This window comes from Choloepus didactylus, chromosome 17 (genome assembly GCF_015220235.1).
Source record: "Choloepus didactylus isolate mChoDid1 chromosome 17, mChoDid1.pri, whole genome shotgun sequence".
In the NCBI taxonomy this organism is placed as follows: domain Eukaryota; kingdom Metazoa; phylum Chordata; class Mammalia; order Pilosa; family Megalonychidae; genus Choloepus; species Choloepus didactylus.
Window position 1 is genome coordinate 20,861,549 of NC_051323.1, and position 16,463 is coordinate 20,878,011.

General features: G+C 44.4%; 1 protein-coding gene across 1 annotated transcript in view; it reads left to right on the forward strand.

The window, feature by feature from the left end:
• PAIP2B (poly(A) binding protein interacting protein 2B) overlaps positions 1-8,148 on the forward strand; it is a 61,461-nt gene extending 53,313 nt beyond the window's left edge. The window contains exon 4 of the mRNA XM_037807050.1: positions 8,018-8,148. Coding sequence (XP_037662978.1) covers positions 8,018-8,074 — 57 coding nt within the window. The 3' untranslated portion in view covers positions 8,075-8,148. The remainder of the gene's footprint in view (positions 1-8,017) is intronic.
• Positions 8,149-16,463: the final 8,315 nt, after the last annotated feature.

The following is a 16,463-nucleotide window of genomic DNA, read 5'->3' on the forward strand; positions in this document are numbered from 1 at the left end:
CTAGCACTTCCAGCACAATGTTGAATAACAGTGGTGACAGTGGGCATCCTTGTCTTGTTCCTGATCTTAGAGGGAAGGCTTTCAGTCTCTCACCATTGAGTACTATGCTGGCTGTGGGTTTTTCATATATGCTCTTTATCATGTTGAGGAAGTTTCCTTCAATTCCTACCTTTTGAAGTGTTTTTATCAAAAAGGGATGTTGGATTTTGTCAAATGCTTTTTCAGCATCTATTGAGATGATCAATTGATTTTTCCCTTTCGAGTTTTTAATGTGTTGTAATACATTGATTGTTTTTCTTATGTTGAACCATGCTTGCATGCCTGGAATGAACCCCACTTGGTCATGGTGTATGATTTTTTTAATGTGTCTTTGGATTCGAATTGCAAGTATTTTGTTGAGGATTTTTGCATCTATATTCATTAGGGAGATTGGCCGGTAGTTTTCCTTTTTTGTAGCATCTTTGCCTGGTTTTGGTATTAGATTGATGTTAGCTTCATAAAATGAGTTAGGTAGTGTTCCATTTTCTTCAATGTTTTGAAAGAGTTTGAGTAAGATTGGTGTCAGTTCTTTCTGGAAAGTTTGGTAGAATTCCCCTGTGAAGCCATCTGACCCTGGGCATTTATTTGTGGGAAGATTTTTGATGACTGATTGGATCTCTTTGCTTGTGATGGATTGGTTGAGTTCTTCTATTTCTTCTCTGGTCAGTCTAGGTTGTTCATATGTTTCCAGGAAATTGTCCATTTCTTCTACATTGTCCAGTTTATTGCCATACAGTTGTTCATAATATCCTCTTATAATTTTTTTAATATCTTCAGGATCTGCAGTTATGTCACCTTTTTCATTCATTATTTTGTTTATATGGGTCTTCTCTCTTTTTGATTTTGTCAGTCTAGCTAGGGGCTTGTCAATCTTGTTGATCTTCTCAAAGAACCAACTTTTGGTGATATTTATCCTCTCTATTGTTTTTTTGTTCTCTATGTCATTTATTTCTGCTTTAATCCTTGTTATTTCTTTTCTTGTACTTGGTTTAGGATTGGTTTGCTGTTCATTTTCTAGCTTCTTCAGTTGATCCATTAGTTCTTTGATTTTGGCTCTTTCTTCCTTTTTAATATATGCGTTTAGTGCTATAAATTTCCCCCTTAGCACTGCTTTTGCTGCATCCCATAGGTTTTGGTATGTTGTGTTCTCATTTTCGTTCGTCTCTATATATTTAGCAATTTCTCTTGCTATTTCTTCTTTAACCCACTGATTGTTTAGGAGTGTGTTGTTTAACCTCCAGGTATTTGTGAATTTTCTAAGTCTCTGATGGTTATTGACTTCTAATTGTATTCCATTGTGGTCAGAGAATGTGCTTTGAATAATTTCAATCTTTTTAAATTTATTGAGGCTTGTTTTATGTCCCAGCATATGATCTATTCTGGAGGAAGTTCTGTGAGCACTAGAAAAGTATGTGTATCCTGGTGATTTGGGATGTAATGTCCTGTATATGTCTGTTAAATCTAATTCATTTATCAGATTGTTTAGGTTTTCAATTTCCTTATTGGTCTTCTGTCTGGTTGATCTATCTATAGGAGAGAGTGATGTGTTGAAGTCTCCCACAATTATTGTGGAAACATCAATTGCTTCCTTTAGTTTTGCCAGTGCTTCTCTCATGTATTTTGTGGCACCTTGATTGGGTGCATAGACATTTACGATTGTTATTTCTTCCTGCAGAAATGCCCCTTTTATTAGTATGTAGTGGCCTTCTTTGTCTCTCAAAACATCCCTGCATTTGAAGTCTATTTTATCTGAGATTAATATTGCTACACCTGCTTTCTTTTGGCTGTAGCTTGCATGAAATATTTTTTTCCATCCTTTCACTTTCAGTTTCTTTGTGTCCCTATGTCCGAGATGAGTCTCTTGTATGCAACATATTGATGGTTCATTTTTTTTGATCCATTCTGCGAATCTATATCTTTTAATTGGGGAGTTTAATCCATTTACATTCAACGTTATAACCGTGAAGGCATTTCTTGAATCAGCCATCTTATCCTTTGGTTTATGTTTGCCATATTTTTCCCCTCTGTCTATTAATATCCTTTATTGTACCCATACCGAATCTCTTTAGTACTGAACCTTTCTCCAAGTCTCTCTGTCCTTTCTTTGTTTCTCTGTCTGTAGGGCTCCCTTGAGGATCTCCAGTAGGGCAGGTCTCTTGTTAGCAAATTCTCTCAGCATTTGTTTGTCTGTGAAAAATTTAAGCTCTCCCTCAAATTTGAAGGAGAGCTTTGCTGGATAAAGTATTCTTGGCTGGAAATTTTTCTCACTCAGAATTTTAAATATATCGTGCCACTGCCTTCTTGCCTCCATGGTGGCTGCTGAGTAGTCACTACTTAGTCTTATGCTGTTTCCTTTGTATGTGGTGAACTGCTTTTCTCTTGCTGCTTTCAGAACTTGCTCCTTCTCTTCTGTGTTTGACAGTGTGATCAGTATATGTCTTGGAGTGGATTTATTTGGATTTATTCTATTTGGAGTTCGCTGAGCATTTATGATTTGTGTATTTATGTTGTTTAGAAGATTTGGGAAGTTTTCCCCAACAATTTCTTTGAATACTCTTCCTAGACCTTTACCCTTTTCTTCCCCTTCTGGGACACCAATGAGTCTTATATTTGGACGTTTCATATTATCTATCATATCCCTGAGGTCCATTTCGATTTTTTCAATTTTTTTCCCCATTCTTTCTTTTATGCTTTCATTTTCCATTCTGTCATCTTCCAGGTCACTGATTCGTTGTTCAACTTCCTCTAGTCTTGTACTATGAGTGTCCAGAATCTTTTTAATTTGGTCAACAGTTTCTTTAATTTCCATAAGATCATCCATTTTTTTATTTAGTCTTGCAATGTCTTCTTTATGCTCTTCTAGAGTCTTCTTGATTTCCTTCATATCCCGTACTATGGTCTCATTGTTCATCTTTAGTTCTTTGAGTAGCTGCTCTAGGTGGTGTGTCTCTTCTGGTCTTTTGATTTGGGTGCTTGGGCTTGAGTTATCCATATCGTCTGGTTTTCTCATATGCTTTATAATTTTCTGTTGTTTTTGGCCTCGTGGCATTTGCTGAACTTGATAGGGTTCTTTTAGGGTTTGTAGACCTATTGAAGTCCTTATCTCTAATTTATCAGATCTACAGCTTCGTGGAGTACACTTTCTCTAACTAACCAGCAGGTGGCGTCCACGAGCCACCTGTTCTCCACAAGCCAGTTCTCCCCTGCTTAGCCTTTTTGGTGAGTGGGGGAGTGAGTCTTGTGGGGCCCAATTGGTGTACCAAACTTGCGTGTGTAGTTGGTGTTGCCTGCTCTGTATGTGGGGCATGTTTCTGGGCAGTCGGGGAGGGGGGGTGGCCCTAACAATCAAATCTCCCTCGTGATCCTAGAGTTTTAAAGCTGGTGCAATAGTCTAATCCTTCAGTTCAGTCCTGCCACAGTTTGTCTCTGCCACTGACCCACAAGTCCTTGGTATTGGCGTATGGCTCCTGAGACTTGCAACTGGGCCCCTCTTCCAGGCTGTGCACCCCGGGTCCTCTGTTGAGGGATGACTGTGCTATGTCACAGGTGAGTGCCGTCCCCTCAGGGCAGTTCTGGGCTGCTGGGCTGTGTAGGGAGGCTCCCAGTCTGCTCAAATGATGGCTGAATGGGGCTTTGTTAATTCACACTGCTCCACCTTCCCAACTCTGGGACAATCAGCTGAGGTTGCAGGGAAGGCTAATGTCCACGCCCAGTTTTGTGGTGTGTGCCTGTTATTTGAAGCCCTTCCGTCACACTGGGTTGTCTGGGACAGTTCTGGGCTATGGGGCTGGCGATGGGCAGGAGTGTTTCCTGTCCACCAGGATCGTGGCTGTGAGCGGACACCCCCGTTTTCTTGGGAAGTTGTGGTGTTTAGTGAATTTTCTTAGCCACTGAATTATTGCCTTTTGTCTCAGAGCTCTCTTAGTTCTGCTCTTGACTTGACGTGCCCAAATTGAAAGTCTTTGAAGCTTTCTGTATTGGGCTTCTTAGAGTAATTGTTTTAGAAAAAGAAAAAAAGGATTTAAAAAAAAAAAAAAAAAAAGGGTCCTCCTCAGAGATCTAATGGGTTATTGAAATGCTAAGAGACAAAGCAACCAGGGCCATTAAGGAGAGGTCCACAGGGCAGAGAGATCGGCTTTTCTTTGGGATTTGCATATGCGCCTTAGGGCCTGAGCTCCGCCCTTCCCCTTTCTGTGTTCACCAGAACTCTAAAAATCCTCTGCTTTTATTTTGGAGTTTTTCGTGTTGTTTTTTTTTTTTCTATGCCTGTCTCCTCTCTGCTGGGCTGGCTGCTCACAGATTCTCTGGTGTCTGGTCTCTGTCTATCTATGGTTGGAGTCTGGATCAGTAGAATGAGTTTCCGATAAGGGCTGCCACTGCAGTTCTCCCTTCTCCTTCCCGGAGCTGACAGCCCCTCCTCCCACGGGACTGAGCCTGGCAGGGAGGGGCGCGGCTCCCCTGGCCGCAAAAACTTACAGATTTCGCTGATCTTCAGCAGTTCCACGTTTCCATTGAGTGTTGTATGAAGTATGCCCAAAGACAGATTGCCTCTGTGGTGTCCAGTCCACGCAGTTCCTGGCTTTCTACCTACTTTCCTGGAGGAGAGTAACTTCTCTGAGGAAAAGGCCTATGGCGTCCGGAACACCTCTTTCAGCTGGCAAGGCACGTGGCTGGCATCTTTGCTCCCAGGTTGCACTGCTTTCCGCTTCTGATTCCAGTGGCTTTCTCTTTAAGCATCTGTGAGTTCTCACTTAGCTTCTCTGAGGCAAACTCATCCCTTAGCTTAGCATCTCCAAACGTCTGGGTCTACGTCAGCTGTGGGCATTTTCTAGGAGTCTCTCAGCATCTCTTCACCCCTCGCATTTTTATTGCCCCTCCTGGGGGTGTGAAACAATGGCCTACGGGTGGTCTGAAGCTCCCAATAGTGACCAGCACCTCCAAGTGTCATGGACAAAGCCAAATTGGCGCAATATAACCCTTAAGGTTAAAAACCCCGGCGAGGACAATTGGCTTAGTGGCCGCACATATGGCCTCCGCCTCTACATGGAGGGCTATAATTGGGGTGGTCTCTTCTCCATACAAAAGAGACACCGCACCGCCACCGATCCAAGCGACGTTAGCCCCAACAAAGTCCTTAACCCCCTTAATCCACGGCCCTCCAGCCGCACCTCAGCTGCAAACAGCACATTGCCAACCCCACCACCCCAACCTTTTCTGCCCCCCTCTCATTACTCCTCTCCCCTCCTCGGCCTTATCCAAGCGGCCTTCACCTCAGTGAATTCCTCCCACCCCAATCTTACCTCCTCCTGTTGGCTTTGCCTCTCCACCTCCTCCTCCCTGTATGAGCCCGTCGCCTCCAACCTCTCCTTTTCGGAAAATACAGAGAATAGCCCCTCGGAATGCAATTGGAATACCTCTGCCGTCCCCCTAACCTTTCATTCAGTTTCCTCCACAGGAAAGTGCATCCGCCCTCTCTCATACAACTCTCCCAACCTCACAGCTTGTGCCAACTACTCATCCCCCAGCAGCTCTGCCAAATTTCTTATTCCCCACAACTCCTCCCAATGGCTCTGCTCCTCTACAGGACTTACCCCCTGCCTTAACGTGCAAACCCTCAATACAACTCATGAAACTTGCCTCCTAATTGTCCTTATCCCTAGGGTCCTATACCACAACGAGGAAGACTTCTTCCTCCGCCTAGAAAGAACTGCAGCTCCTGCCCCTCTGCAAAAGCGAGAGCCCATCACCGCCCTCACGCTCGCCACCCTCCTAGGTCTTGCAGGCGCTGGCACCGGAATCGCTGCGCTAGCCAGTCAAGGCTCCGCCCTAACTCACCTCCGGGCGGCTGTTGACGAGGACATTCGTCACCTACAAAACGCTATTTCCCATCTTAAAAATTCTGTTAACTCCCTCTCTGAGGTCGTGCTCCAAAAACCGCCGACGGTCTCGACCTTCTTCTCCTCAAAGAAGGAGGCCTTTGCGCCGCCCTAGGAGAAGAATGCTGTGTATATGCCAATTCCACAGGTCTCGCCAAAAACAGCCTAAAGAAGGTCCGAGAGGGACTAGAACAACGCAAAAGAGACCGTGAAGCCACCAACTATTGGTCCCACATCTTTACCCCCCTCCTCCCATACCTCCTCCCTCTCATCGGCCCCCTACTAATGATTATTCTAGTTCTCACCCCTAGGGCCCTGTATTATCCGCCAGAATTGTTCCAACTTGTTAAAAACCAAGCCAATGCTGTCTTCTCATCATTTGTGCAAGTCCAGTATCAACGACTCGCCTCTACTGAAGAAGCTAGCCCTCTGCAGCGTCACCACCCTCGTCCATCCCGCAAGCAGCGAGGCCCTTGTCGAGCGCCCGGGCGCCACACCAACGCCGAGCTCCAGCCTCTCTGAGCTGCCGTCAATCCTTTTCCCCTCCCCGGCCTCCCCTTTCCCTCATCCCTTGGCGGATCTCTCCTGTGAGCTTCTTCCTCTAATTAGAAAAGAAGGGGGAATTGCGGGTTGCTGGTGCTGAGTTCCAACTTGGTGGGCCGGGGCCAGGGAACCTGGTCCGCCCCTGGGGGAGGCGATGGGCATGGGCAGTAGCGCCCTCCACAGCCCCCCCCCAGGGAACCTGGCCAGACCCTGGAGAGGGTAGTGGGCATGGGCAGTATTACCCTCCACAGCCCCCAGGGCCTGAGAAAGTGGAGCCGGCTACAGGCCCCATCTCCCTCACCCAAAATACAACTGTTAGAGGAAGCTTGCCAGAGAAAACCGCCCCCTTTATCTTGCCCGCACACTCCCCGTTGCCAAAGCAACTCCCGCCCTCCCCGTTGCCAGAGCAACTCCCGCCCTTTTCAAACGACCCTCCGCGCCCCTCTCAGAACCAATTCCTAGCCTTTATCCCCTCAGCATTGCCATGTAGGGCCACACACCCCTACCACCGACCCCGCCCTCTATGCCACCCTATTTAAACTTGTGCTCACCCCTGAATAAAGGCTTTTTGTTTAACCCACCTTGAAAAGAGAGTGTCTCGCGTTCCTCTCTCGCCGCCCTCCACACCTTGCACGCCTCTGCCGGGGACTCGGCCAAGTCCCCCGCCTCACCTTCGCCTCCGGGAAGAGCTGCCGCCGGTACCCTTCAAGCAACGCTGAGCGCAGAGGGTTCCGTGGCTGCCCCACCATAGCTACGACCGCAATAAAGCACTGTGGAACATTCACTGTTTGCCAGCATCACTACCTTCCATTTTTTGCCTAGTGGGCTTTTCTAAGTAGAATCGTGATTAAGGATTAAAAAATTGATCACTGAAGAGGTTTGGGTTCAAGTCATCATTTGCTGCTGTCCTTCCCTTTTACTAGCCCCTAAATCTGTATTTAATATAGTTTTGAATAATGCTGTTATAAAAACTGCCTGTTCATTTTGAAAGGAACATACTCTAAAGAGGCCATTTTCCACTTATAATTAGAAAACCAGATAAATTAATTCCCTGCCTTCCACATTTACTTAATGTGAGAATTCCATAAATGATATAGTTCTCATGCAACTCATGTTCTCAGAGATTATGCCCTGAACTTTTTCCAAGGTTTTGGATGTTCACGTGAAAATAGATATTAAAGTTGAATACAGAAAGATGACAAAAAAACAGGGATTGTGGTAACCAAGCTGGTTTGATATAATACTCTGATTTTCTTCAAGGAGGTACTCAATGAATTGAAAAGTTATTTTTGGACTTGAACTTACAGGCCTGATGAGAATTGGAAAGCATCATGAAGGGAACGGGAGTCTAAAGCAGGAAGGAGAAAATGAGGTTGCTGTGGGCTTAGTGTCAGGAGCTGTTGGGAGCAGCCCAGCAATAACAGTCTGAGTCACAGGGAATTTTCTTTCTTTCTCTCCTTGAGGCTGCGGGAAAAGTACTGGTGATAATGAAAGTGGGAGAAAATGAGCTATAAAATATAGCTTGCCCTGTACTTGTTATCTTTTTGTTCTTATTTCAGAGCAAAAGTAACCTGAACCCGGATGCGAAGGAGTTTATCCCAGGCGTGAAGTACTGAGTTGACAGAAAGCCTTGAGGAGTACTTTTATGTCCCCACATCTGGGGACAGAGCTGCACGGACAGGCGGAGCTGAAGGGGGGGTGGGGGCGGGGTGCCCGGCGGGGAGGGGAAGATGACACTGTGACTCGAGTAACTGATGTGCTCAGTCTTATTCTGCAAGCCTTTCAGTATTTCTCTTTTGTTCTACTGACTTTCGTTTGGAGCAGTTTCCTTTTTTTTTTTTTTTTTTTTTTTTTTTTTAGCTTTTTTGGGTTAAGGAAATTGCAGTTTTATTTTTTCTTCATCAGGAATGTTCTGCTGTGTGTCTTTAAACAAAATAAGCTGACTAAGAAAAACTGGGTGTTTCAGAAATGCCCGTTTCACCCTGCTGTATACTTGCCAAGGGCAGTGAACACCTGGAGAACTACTTGTGCCTGTTAAGCTGAATGGGAAGAATGACAAGCAGAAGCAGCAGGTGGTACAAGCCAGAGTATGCAGCTCAGCTCCGCGTCCCTGGTGGTTTCTTGCAGTGAACTGGGATTGCCAGTGGCCTGCCAAGCCCCTGCCTCCTGTCCTGAACTCCATTCAAGAAAACACAGACTTAAAGTCCTGGTTTACGGTAACTCTTTTGATAGTTGATGAAAGTTGTAAATCAGAAGGAGAGGGTGATGTGGTAATTGTCACTTGAATCATTCAGTTACTGTCATCCTACTCCTGAGCCTCTGTTTACAGCTACCATCAGACTCGTCAATTACGAGGTAAGAGGGCAATAGGACTGATTTGCCACCTCATCCCTCATAGTGTCTGGTCCCCTGTTTCCACTTCAACCTGCTCTGTTTTTTTTAAGAAAATACATTGTTACCAAAGGCACATGAGAGGCATACTGGGCTTGCCACCAGCCTGAGCCTAGATTAATCATTCTTGAATCCCATTAGTTGCATTTTAAGTTTATTTATACTTTTTTTCCAGCCCCATGAATGCTTGGTCCCTCTGGTATCTTCATTCCCTCTGAAAGGTTTTATGCACTTTTTTTGCATGTGGGGTGACATATATAAAACATAAAATTTCCCATTTAACTACTTCCAAGTATTCAATTCAGTAGTGTTAATCACATTCACAATGTTGTGCTACTATCAGGTGTTTTGCACTTTGACAAGTAAATATATTTTTCAGGACTGTAGCAAGAAGCTCAATTCCCACCTCTTAAGATTAGGCAAAGGAATGCAGAAAAAGCCTAGGAGGTGAAGCCTGCTTGATCAGGGATTATAACTGACCCACTGGGATATTTCCAGCTATTAGAAAAATTTCAGTTCCCATACTCCTAGTGAGAGTTTTCTAGGTTATGCTCTTTGGGAACATTCCTTTTGTCTTTGCTGTCTATTTGGGCTTTTTTGTTGCTATTCATAAAGAACTAAACTGGGCACCAGAAGGGACCTTAGGGTAGGAGAGATGTGGGTGGCAGGGTCATGTCTGAAAGAGATCAGGTCCAGGCCTGGCCGTTCTTCCAGGAGGAGGGCTTGCAGAGGCCTGAGGATGAGAGCAGATTCTGTGCGACTGCTGCTGTGGTGTGTGATGGGCCTATATGGAAAGGATCATGGCGCTGGAAATAGGGCCTATGTAAATTCAGTATGTGGTTGTGGGACAGAGGTTGGAAGGAAAGGACTAGGGTCTGGAAAGCTTAAAAAAATTCTCATTTTTTCTTACGAGTTCCCTTGTTGAGTTTCTGAACAGCCATAGACTACTGTCAGATTTAAACTATGAACCTACATCTTTTTAATCGTTAGAGAATATTTGAAAAATGGCCTTGTTTGGTCACATGTCATAGGAGACTAGCTTAGAGAGCTTCTGTTTCCAGATGTGCACGTTAATTCCCAAAACCTCTACCTTGAGGTAATGGAACCGTTAACTCTTCTTCAGGGAGGACTATGAATAAAGAAACTTCTTTATTCCGGCATCAACTTTCAGCTGGTGTTGTTTCCCCTAAAAAGAAGAGGGCTTTGGAAGGACAGAAATAGAAGTCTCTCCTGGGACTGCTTTTTCTCCTCAGTCTCCATTAGCCTGTCCAACCTCAGAATTCTCTTTAAGGCTGTTGGAACTGTGTTGGGATTACAGAAAGCACCTATTTTCAAGATTGTGGGTGTCTCCATCACAAAGGGCACAGTGGATTCTTGTTTGGCTGCCCATCTGGAAAATCCTACAGGAATCCAGAGTTGAGCTTTTCTCCACCCTTAAGGAGGTTTGCTCTTCTGGCACCAGGGTAGACCCCACTGCTAGCAGTGGTACAAGGAGTTTGTCTTTCCATTTTGGATGTCATTCTTCAGCATGATTTCACAAGACATATTTGGTCAGGACAGGTAAAAACTTCCTGCCAGATGAGCAGTAGAACCTGAGGGCTGGAGTTTTGAGTTCTGTTCAGACACTTGAGCATGCCAACTTCAGTATCAGAAGTAGCTTATATTGTGACCCCATTTTTAATGTGTAAGGCTTGTGTTTTATGTGGTTCTCTCTTGTAGCCCAGCTCTTTTCTCCATCCATTTTACGTTGTCTGGTGGGAGCACAGTTGTCATCCATATCACAGGCTCAGCTATAGTTAGGGTTTGCTAACTTCTTAGCAGGAAATGCATTTGAGACTTGATGGAACTTCACTAGGAAAAGGCTGGGAGTCTCTGTCTGTCTCATACTTTTTTGTCACAGGAGAGGTGCCCAGTGCAAGCCAGGCTGAGCACTTTTACCCTTTAATGAGGCTCGTATTTATAAGTGATAATGTTGTGGTTGAGTTAAAGCCGCCACTCTGTTCAATCTTTTTTTAATTGGCAACTGGAAGTTTTAGAATTTGTATAGAAATGGAACATGTATTCTCTTAATAGTTGCCAATTCTGGTGTTAGTTTATTAGTGATTGATTGTAATTATTTATTTGACTCTAAAACTCCAAGATGAAAATTATTTTATCTCTTTCTCTTCAAAGAGAGAGAAAAAAAAATAGAGGAATGCCTTTTCAATATCTTCAGATCTTTGAACTATAGTAGAAAACTTCATGCTTATGGCCTAGGCCTGAGCACATGCTGATCTGGGTCTTGAGGCCAGCTTCTGACTGCCAGAGCAGACTTTCAGGAATCACATGAGGCCAGACCCATCCTAAAGAACAGGTTGGGCCTTTGCAGCACATTTAATTTCCAAAGTCAAAACAGCTAGGGATGTCATTAATTAAGACTAGAATGCAAACTATGGCTTAAGAACGAATGTTTTTAGTGAAGTACCAAGCAGCATTTTCCAGATTGTGTATTGCTGTAATGTCAAAGTTTTGTCTTAATTTTGGAGAGCCTGGGAATGAAGAGGTCATTTGAATACTCTAGCAGTTAACACATGTCAGAGAGGAAAGTTGGGTGAAGAGGTAGGCAAAGGAAAGAACTTGCCTGAATCTCCTTGCGTTAGCGCTGCTTGCACACCCCCTGTAGATAAATGACTGCCTGGGTTCCAGAAACATCTGGAGCCAATTCTTTGATTGGGGCACGTGTTCTTTGATACGGGGCCCTGACTCACAGGTTAACAGTATTTCTTGGTTTAGGTGATTCTGTCATATGGGAACAGGCAGAGACCTGACAAATTTGACCAGGATTTGGAGATATCCAGCTATTGGGAGTCACTGTGTATTCCCCAGCCACTCTCCTCTGGGACAGCGCAAACATCATTAGTTTGGGAAGTGTGTGGAGAGAACATGAGAATTGACCCTGATTTGGTATGCAGCAGGGGCCTTGATTTCCTGCCTCTGTCCGCAGTTGCCCATGTGAATCATTTCAGCCCTCACTGCCCATATAGATGATTGGTTCTGCATTCTCTCCACTCTGTGTAGGACTCCAAGTACTTTCTACAGCATTGGCTCCGCTGCCTCGTGGTGGATCTCATCCACAGACTTGGCTAGTCACAATTTTGGAAGGGTTTTTTTTTTTTTTTTTTTTGCTTTGCTTTTAGTATTCTATATTTCTGCCATCTTGAAGCTGCTATTGGCATTAGGGACGGGAGCAGGAAGCTCACCCGTGGAAACACTCATTTTCCGCTTGTTACTTGGCCATCTGCCCTTATTGCCCAACCCCTTACTGCTGTCTCCAGTCAGTCTGAGTTGTAGGGGGTCTTGGGAATCAGACAGCTGGTCTACAGGGTGTCAGCCAAGACACACACACACGCGCACACACACACACACACCCAGGGGACATAAGAGAAATTTACAAAGGGAACCATCTTTATTTCAAAAGAAAAAGCCCCCTTTGATTTTGTTATTAGGAATCTCAGTTATGAGATCTGCTGAGCATTTTTCCCCAATCCTACCTTCCTACTGGACAACTTTTATTTAAAAATAATAAAGAAAAATTCAAAGCCACTTAATAATACACAAAAAAACTGAGATAACATTTTCACTCTGTAAGTCAACACTAAGTGGTAATCCTGTCCTTTTGAGCCTTCAGAAATGTTTAATGGTTGATGAGTGGTTTGAGAGTCAAGGACACTCTTCTTTAAATAACTTTATTGAGGTATATTTTACATATCATAATATTCACCCATTTTAAGTATACTGTTCATTGATTTTAGTAATGTTCCCGAGTGGCACAACCATCACCATGAATCAGCTTTAAAACTTTTCATCCCTCCAATAAGATCCCTCATGTCCACTGACAGTTAATTCCCATTCCCATCCCCAGGCAACCAATAATCTACTTTCTGTCTTTATAAGTTTGCCTTTTCTGGACATTGCATTTAAATGGAATTATACAGTTTGTGGTTTTTTGTGTCTGACTTCTTTCACTTAGCATGTTTTTGAGGTTCATCCATGATGTAATGTGTCAATAGTTTTTCATTTTTTATTGCTGAATAGTATTCCATTGTATGGATATACCACATTTTGTCAGCAGGGAGTCTTTTAAACTTAAATTTCAACCTCCTGTGGTCTAAATGAAACTCTGAAAATGAAACTGATAGGGGAAGCTGCTTTTCACGTCAAATTGTTTATCTAAACCAGCTTTGTTATAAGATCCTCTTGAGGAGCCTGACCTGCTGCAGAAACTTTTGATAATTTTGCAACTTCTTTTTATAAGGAACTTTTGTGCTGTCAACATGTCAGGACTTTTGAAGCATCTGGTAACTCATTTAATTGTGAGCATATGTTTGAGTGGACAAGAAAGTAAAACCATCACTACTATGTTGGATATTTGTTCCTCCCCCAGACTGGATGGGGGAAGGCTCTGGATGTCCTAAATGTAGTATCACGTCTCCTTTACAAAAGCTTAACATGGATTAAAGATTGAGCTGCCTTAGACAGATTTGGAGGGAGGAGGGCCGACAGCCAAGGAGTGGAGAGGAAAAAGGGAGTGGAGCGTGTGGCCTAGGAGCACACATGGGAGACGGGGAGAAGGGGTGCTGGTGGTGCCCTGGGGCAGTTTAGTGTCCCCAGAGGCCAGAGGAGCGACTCTGGACCTTTACCACATTTCACAAGTGTTTGAGAGTTGTTTTTGTTCTTTTTTTCCCCTGAAATAAACATTACATGGTAGTTATTAATACTTCTTTGGGGAAGGGATAGGGTTTTAAAATTGAATAAAATAATTTTCATAAAAATATCAAAAATGGAAAAAAGTTACTTTTTAAAAAAAACTTGCTATACAAATCAAATGGCAGCTGTTGAAAACCTCAATAAAATGACAATAAAATGCATTTGCCAGCAGTGGTACCCTTCTTCCCAAGATTGGGTCATTATATATCACACCCTAGGGGTATGTGTGTGGTGTGCATATGTGTGTCTGAGTATGAGAAAAAGATTGTTTCATGATGGATCATGGTTTTACTTTTCCATTTCAATAGGATTACAGGATGGTAAGATAATGGTGGGCCTGGAAGTCACAACCTCATGGGCCTGGAAGTCACAGCCTCAATCAGTCCCACCCCCAACCGCTTTGTGCCTCAGCTTGAACCTCAGTTTCCTTATTTGTAAAGGTGCCACACTTTCCTCTTGGGGCTATTATGAAAATTAGAATTTAATTTTAGAATGCCGCCTGGCACATAATAGGCACTTCATACCCGGTGGCCATCAGTGATGTGTATGGCTTTACAAGAAGGGGTGGTAACAGGAAATCCTGGGGCTAATAAGGGTAGTTGGATGGTGGTTATTTTCCTGCTTGTGGGCAAAATGGACTCCTAGCTAGAAAACAAGTAAAGGGATTGTGTATCTCAGCTACTGAACAAGTTTGAAAGCTCGCTCCCTACCAGATGCTGCCTTGAGCATCGAGTCAGAAGTGTCTGCAGTTGTGAATGGTTTGGTAATGCATACTTATTTTCAGCTTACATCTAGTCTGAATCTCCCAGTGATCATCTGAAGATTATGGGGCCAGGACAGGGCCCATGAGTTTTGCTTTGAGCCCTGTCATGTCTTTGCCTTCTTCCTAAAATCAGGAAAACACCTTGAGCTGACTTGCCTATTTATAAATTGCTGAGGTGTTATGTTACGGGCATCCAGGGCCTGAAATTATTAGAGTTAACGTCTTTGAAGATTGTGGATGAATGTGTATTCATTTTTAAAATTTAAGTAAACGTTTCATTGAAGAAAAATACATTTCAATACCATGCAGCTATTATAAATGTGGAGTTAAATGAATTTTCAACTCAAAAAGGATATACTCATTTTTAATTCTTAGCATGCTTGTCACGCCTAGACTTCCAATAAATGTTTGCTTAATGAATGATGCAGATGAGGCTGTGCTGGCCTCATTTGGGTCCAGTGCTTGTCCCAAGCTCTTGCCTTGTCACAGGACTACTGTAGGCTCAGATGAGATGAATGTAGACATCTCCAGTGCCTCAGGAGTGGAGAATCCCATGAATTGCTCCTGAGATTTTGTTGCGGGAAGGAGAATGTAAGTTTAATATTAAAAGAGAAACATTTAGGAGGCGGGGCAAGATGGCAGACTGGTGAGCTGTATGTTTTAGTTACTCCTCCAGGAAAGTAGGTAGAAAGCCAGGAACTGCGTGGACTGGACACCACAGAGCAATCTGACTTTGGGCATACTTCATACAACACTCATGAAAACGTGGAACTGCTGAGATCAGCGAAATCTGTAAGTTTTTGCGGCCAGGGGAGCCGCGCCCCTCCCTGCCAGGCTCAGTCCCGTGGGAGGAGGGGCTGTCAGCTCCGGGAAGGAGAAGGGAGAACTGCAGTGGCAGCCCTTATTGGAAACTCATTCTGCTGATCCAAACTCCAACCATAGATAGACGGAGAACAGACACCAGAGAATCTGAGAGCAGCCAGCCCAGCAGAGAGGAGACAGGCATAGAAAAAAAACAACACGAAAAACTCCAAAATAAAAGCGGAGGATTTTTGGAGTTCTGGTGAACATAGAAGGGGGAAGGGCAGAGCTCAGGCCGAGGCACATATGCAAATCCCGAAGAAAAACTGATCTCTCTGCCCTGTGGACCTTTCCTTAATGGCCCTGGTTGCTTTGTCTCTTAGCATTTCAATAACCCATTAGATCTGTGAGGAGGGCCCCCCTTTTTTTTTTTTTTTTAAATCCTTTTTTCTTTTTCTAAAACAATTACTCTAAGAAGCCCAATACAGAAAGCTTCAAAGACTTACAATTTGGGCAGGTCAAGTCAAGAGCAGAACTAGGAGAGCTCTGAGACAAAACGCAATAATCCAGTGGCTGAGAAAATTCACTAAACACCACAACTTCCCAAGAAAAGGGGGGTGTCCGCTCACAGCCATCATCCTGGTGGACAGGAAACACTCCTGCCCATCGCCAGCCCCACAGCCAAGAACTGCCCCACACAACCCAGTGTGACGGAAGTGCTTCAAATAACAGGCACACACCACAAAACTGGGCGTGGACATTAGCCTTCCCTGCAACCTCAGCTGATTGTCCCAGAGTTGGGAAGGTAGAGCAGTGTGAATTAACAAAGCCCCATTCAGCCATCATTTCAGCAGACTGGGAGCCTCCCTACACAGCCCAGCAGCCCAGAACTGCCCTGGGGGGACGGCACTCACCTGTGACATAGCACAGTCATCCCTCAACAGAGGACCCGGGGTGCACGGCCTGGAAGAGGGGCCCACTTGCAAGTCTCAGGAGCCATACGCCAATATCAACGACTTGTGGGTCAGTGGCAGAGACAAACTGTGGCAGGACTGAACTAAAGGATTAGACTATTGCAGCAGCTTTAAAACTCTAGGATCACCAGGGAGATTTGATTGTTACAGCCACCCCCCCCCTCCCTGACTGCCCAGAAACACGCCCCATACACAGGGCAGGCAACACCAACTACACACGCAAGCTTGGTACACCAATTGGACCCCACAAGACTCACTCCCCCACTCACCAAAAAGGCTAAGCAGGGGAGAACTGGCTTGTGGAGAACAGGTGGCTCGTGGACGCCACCT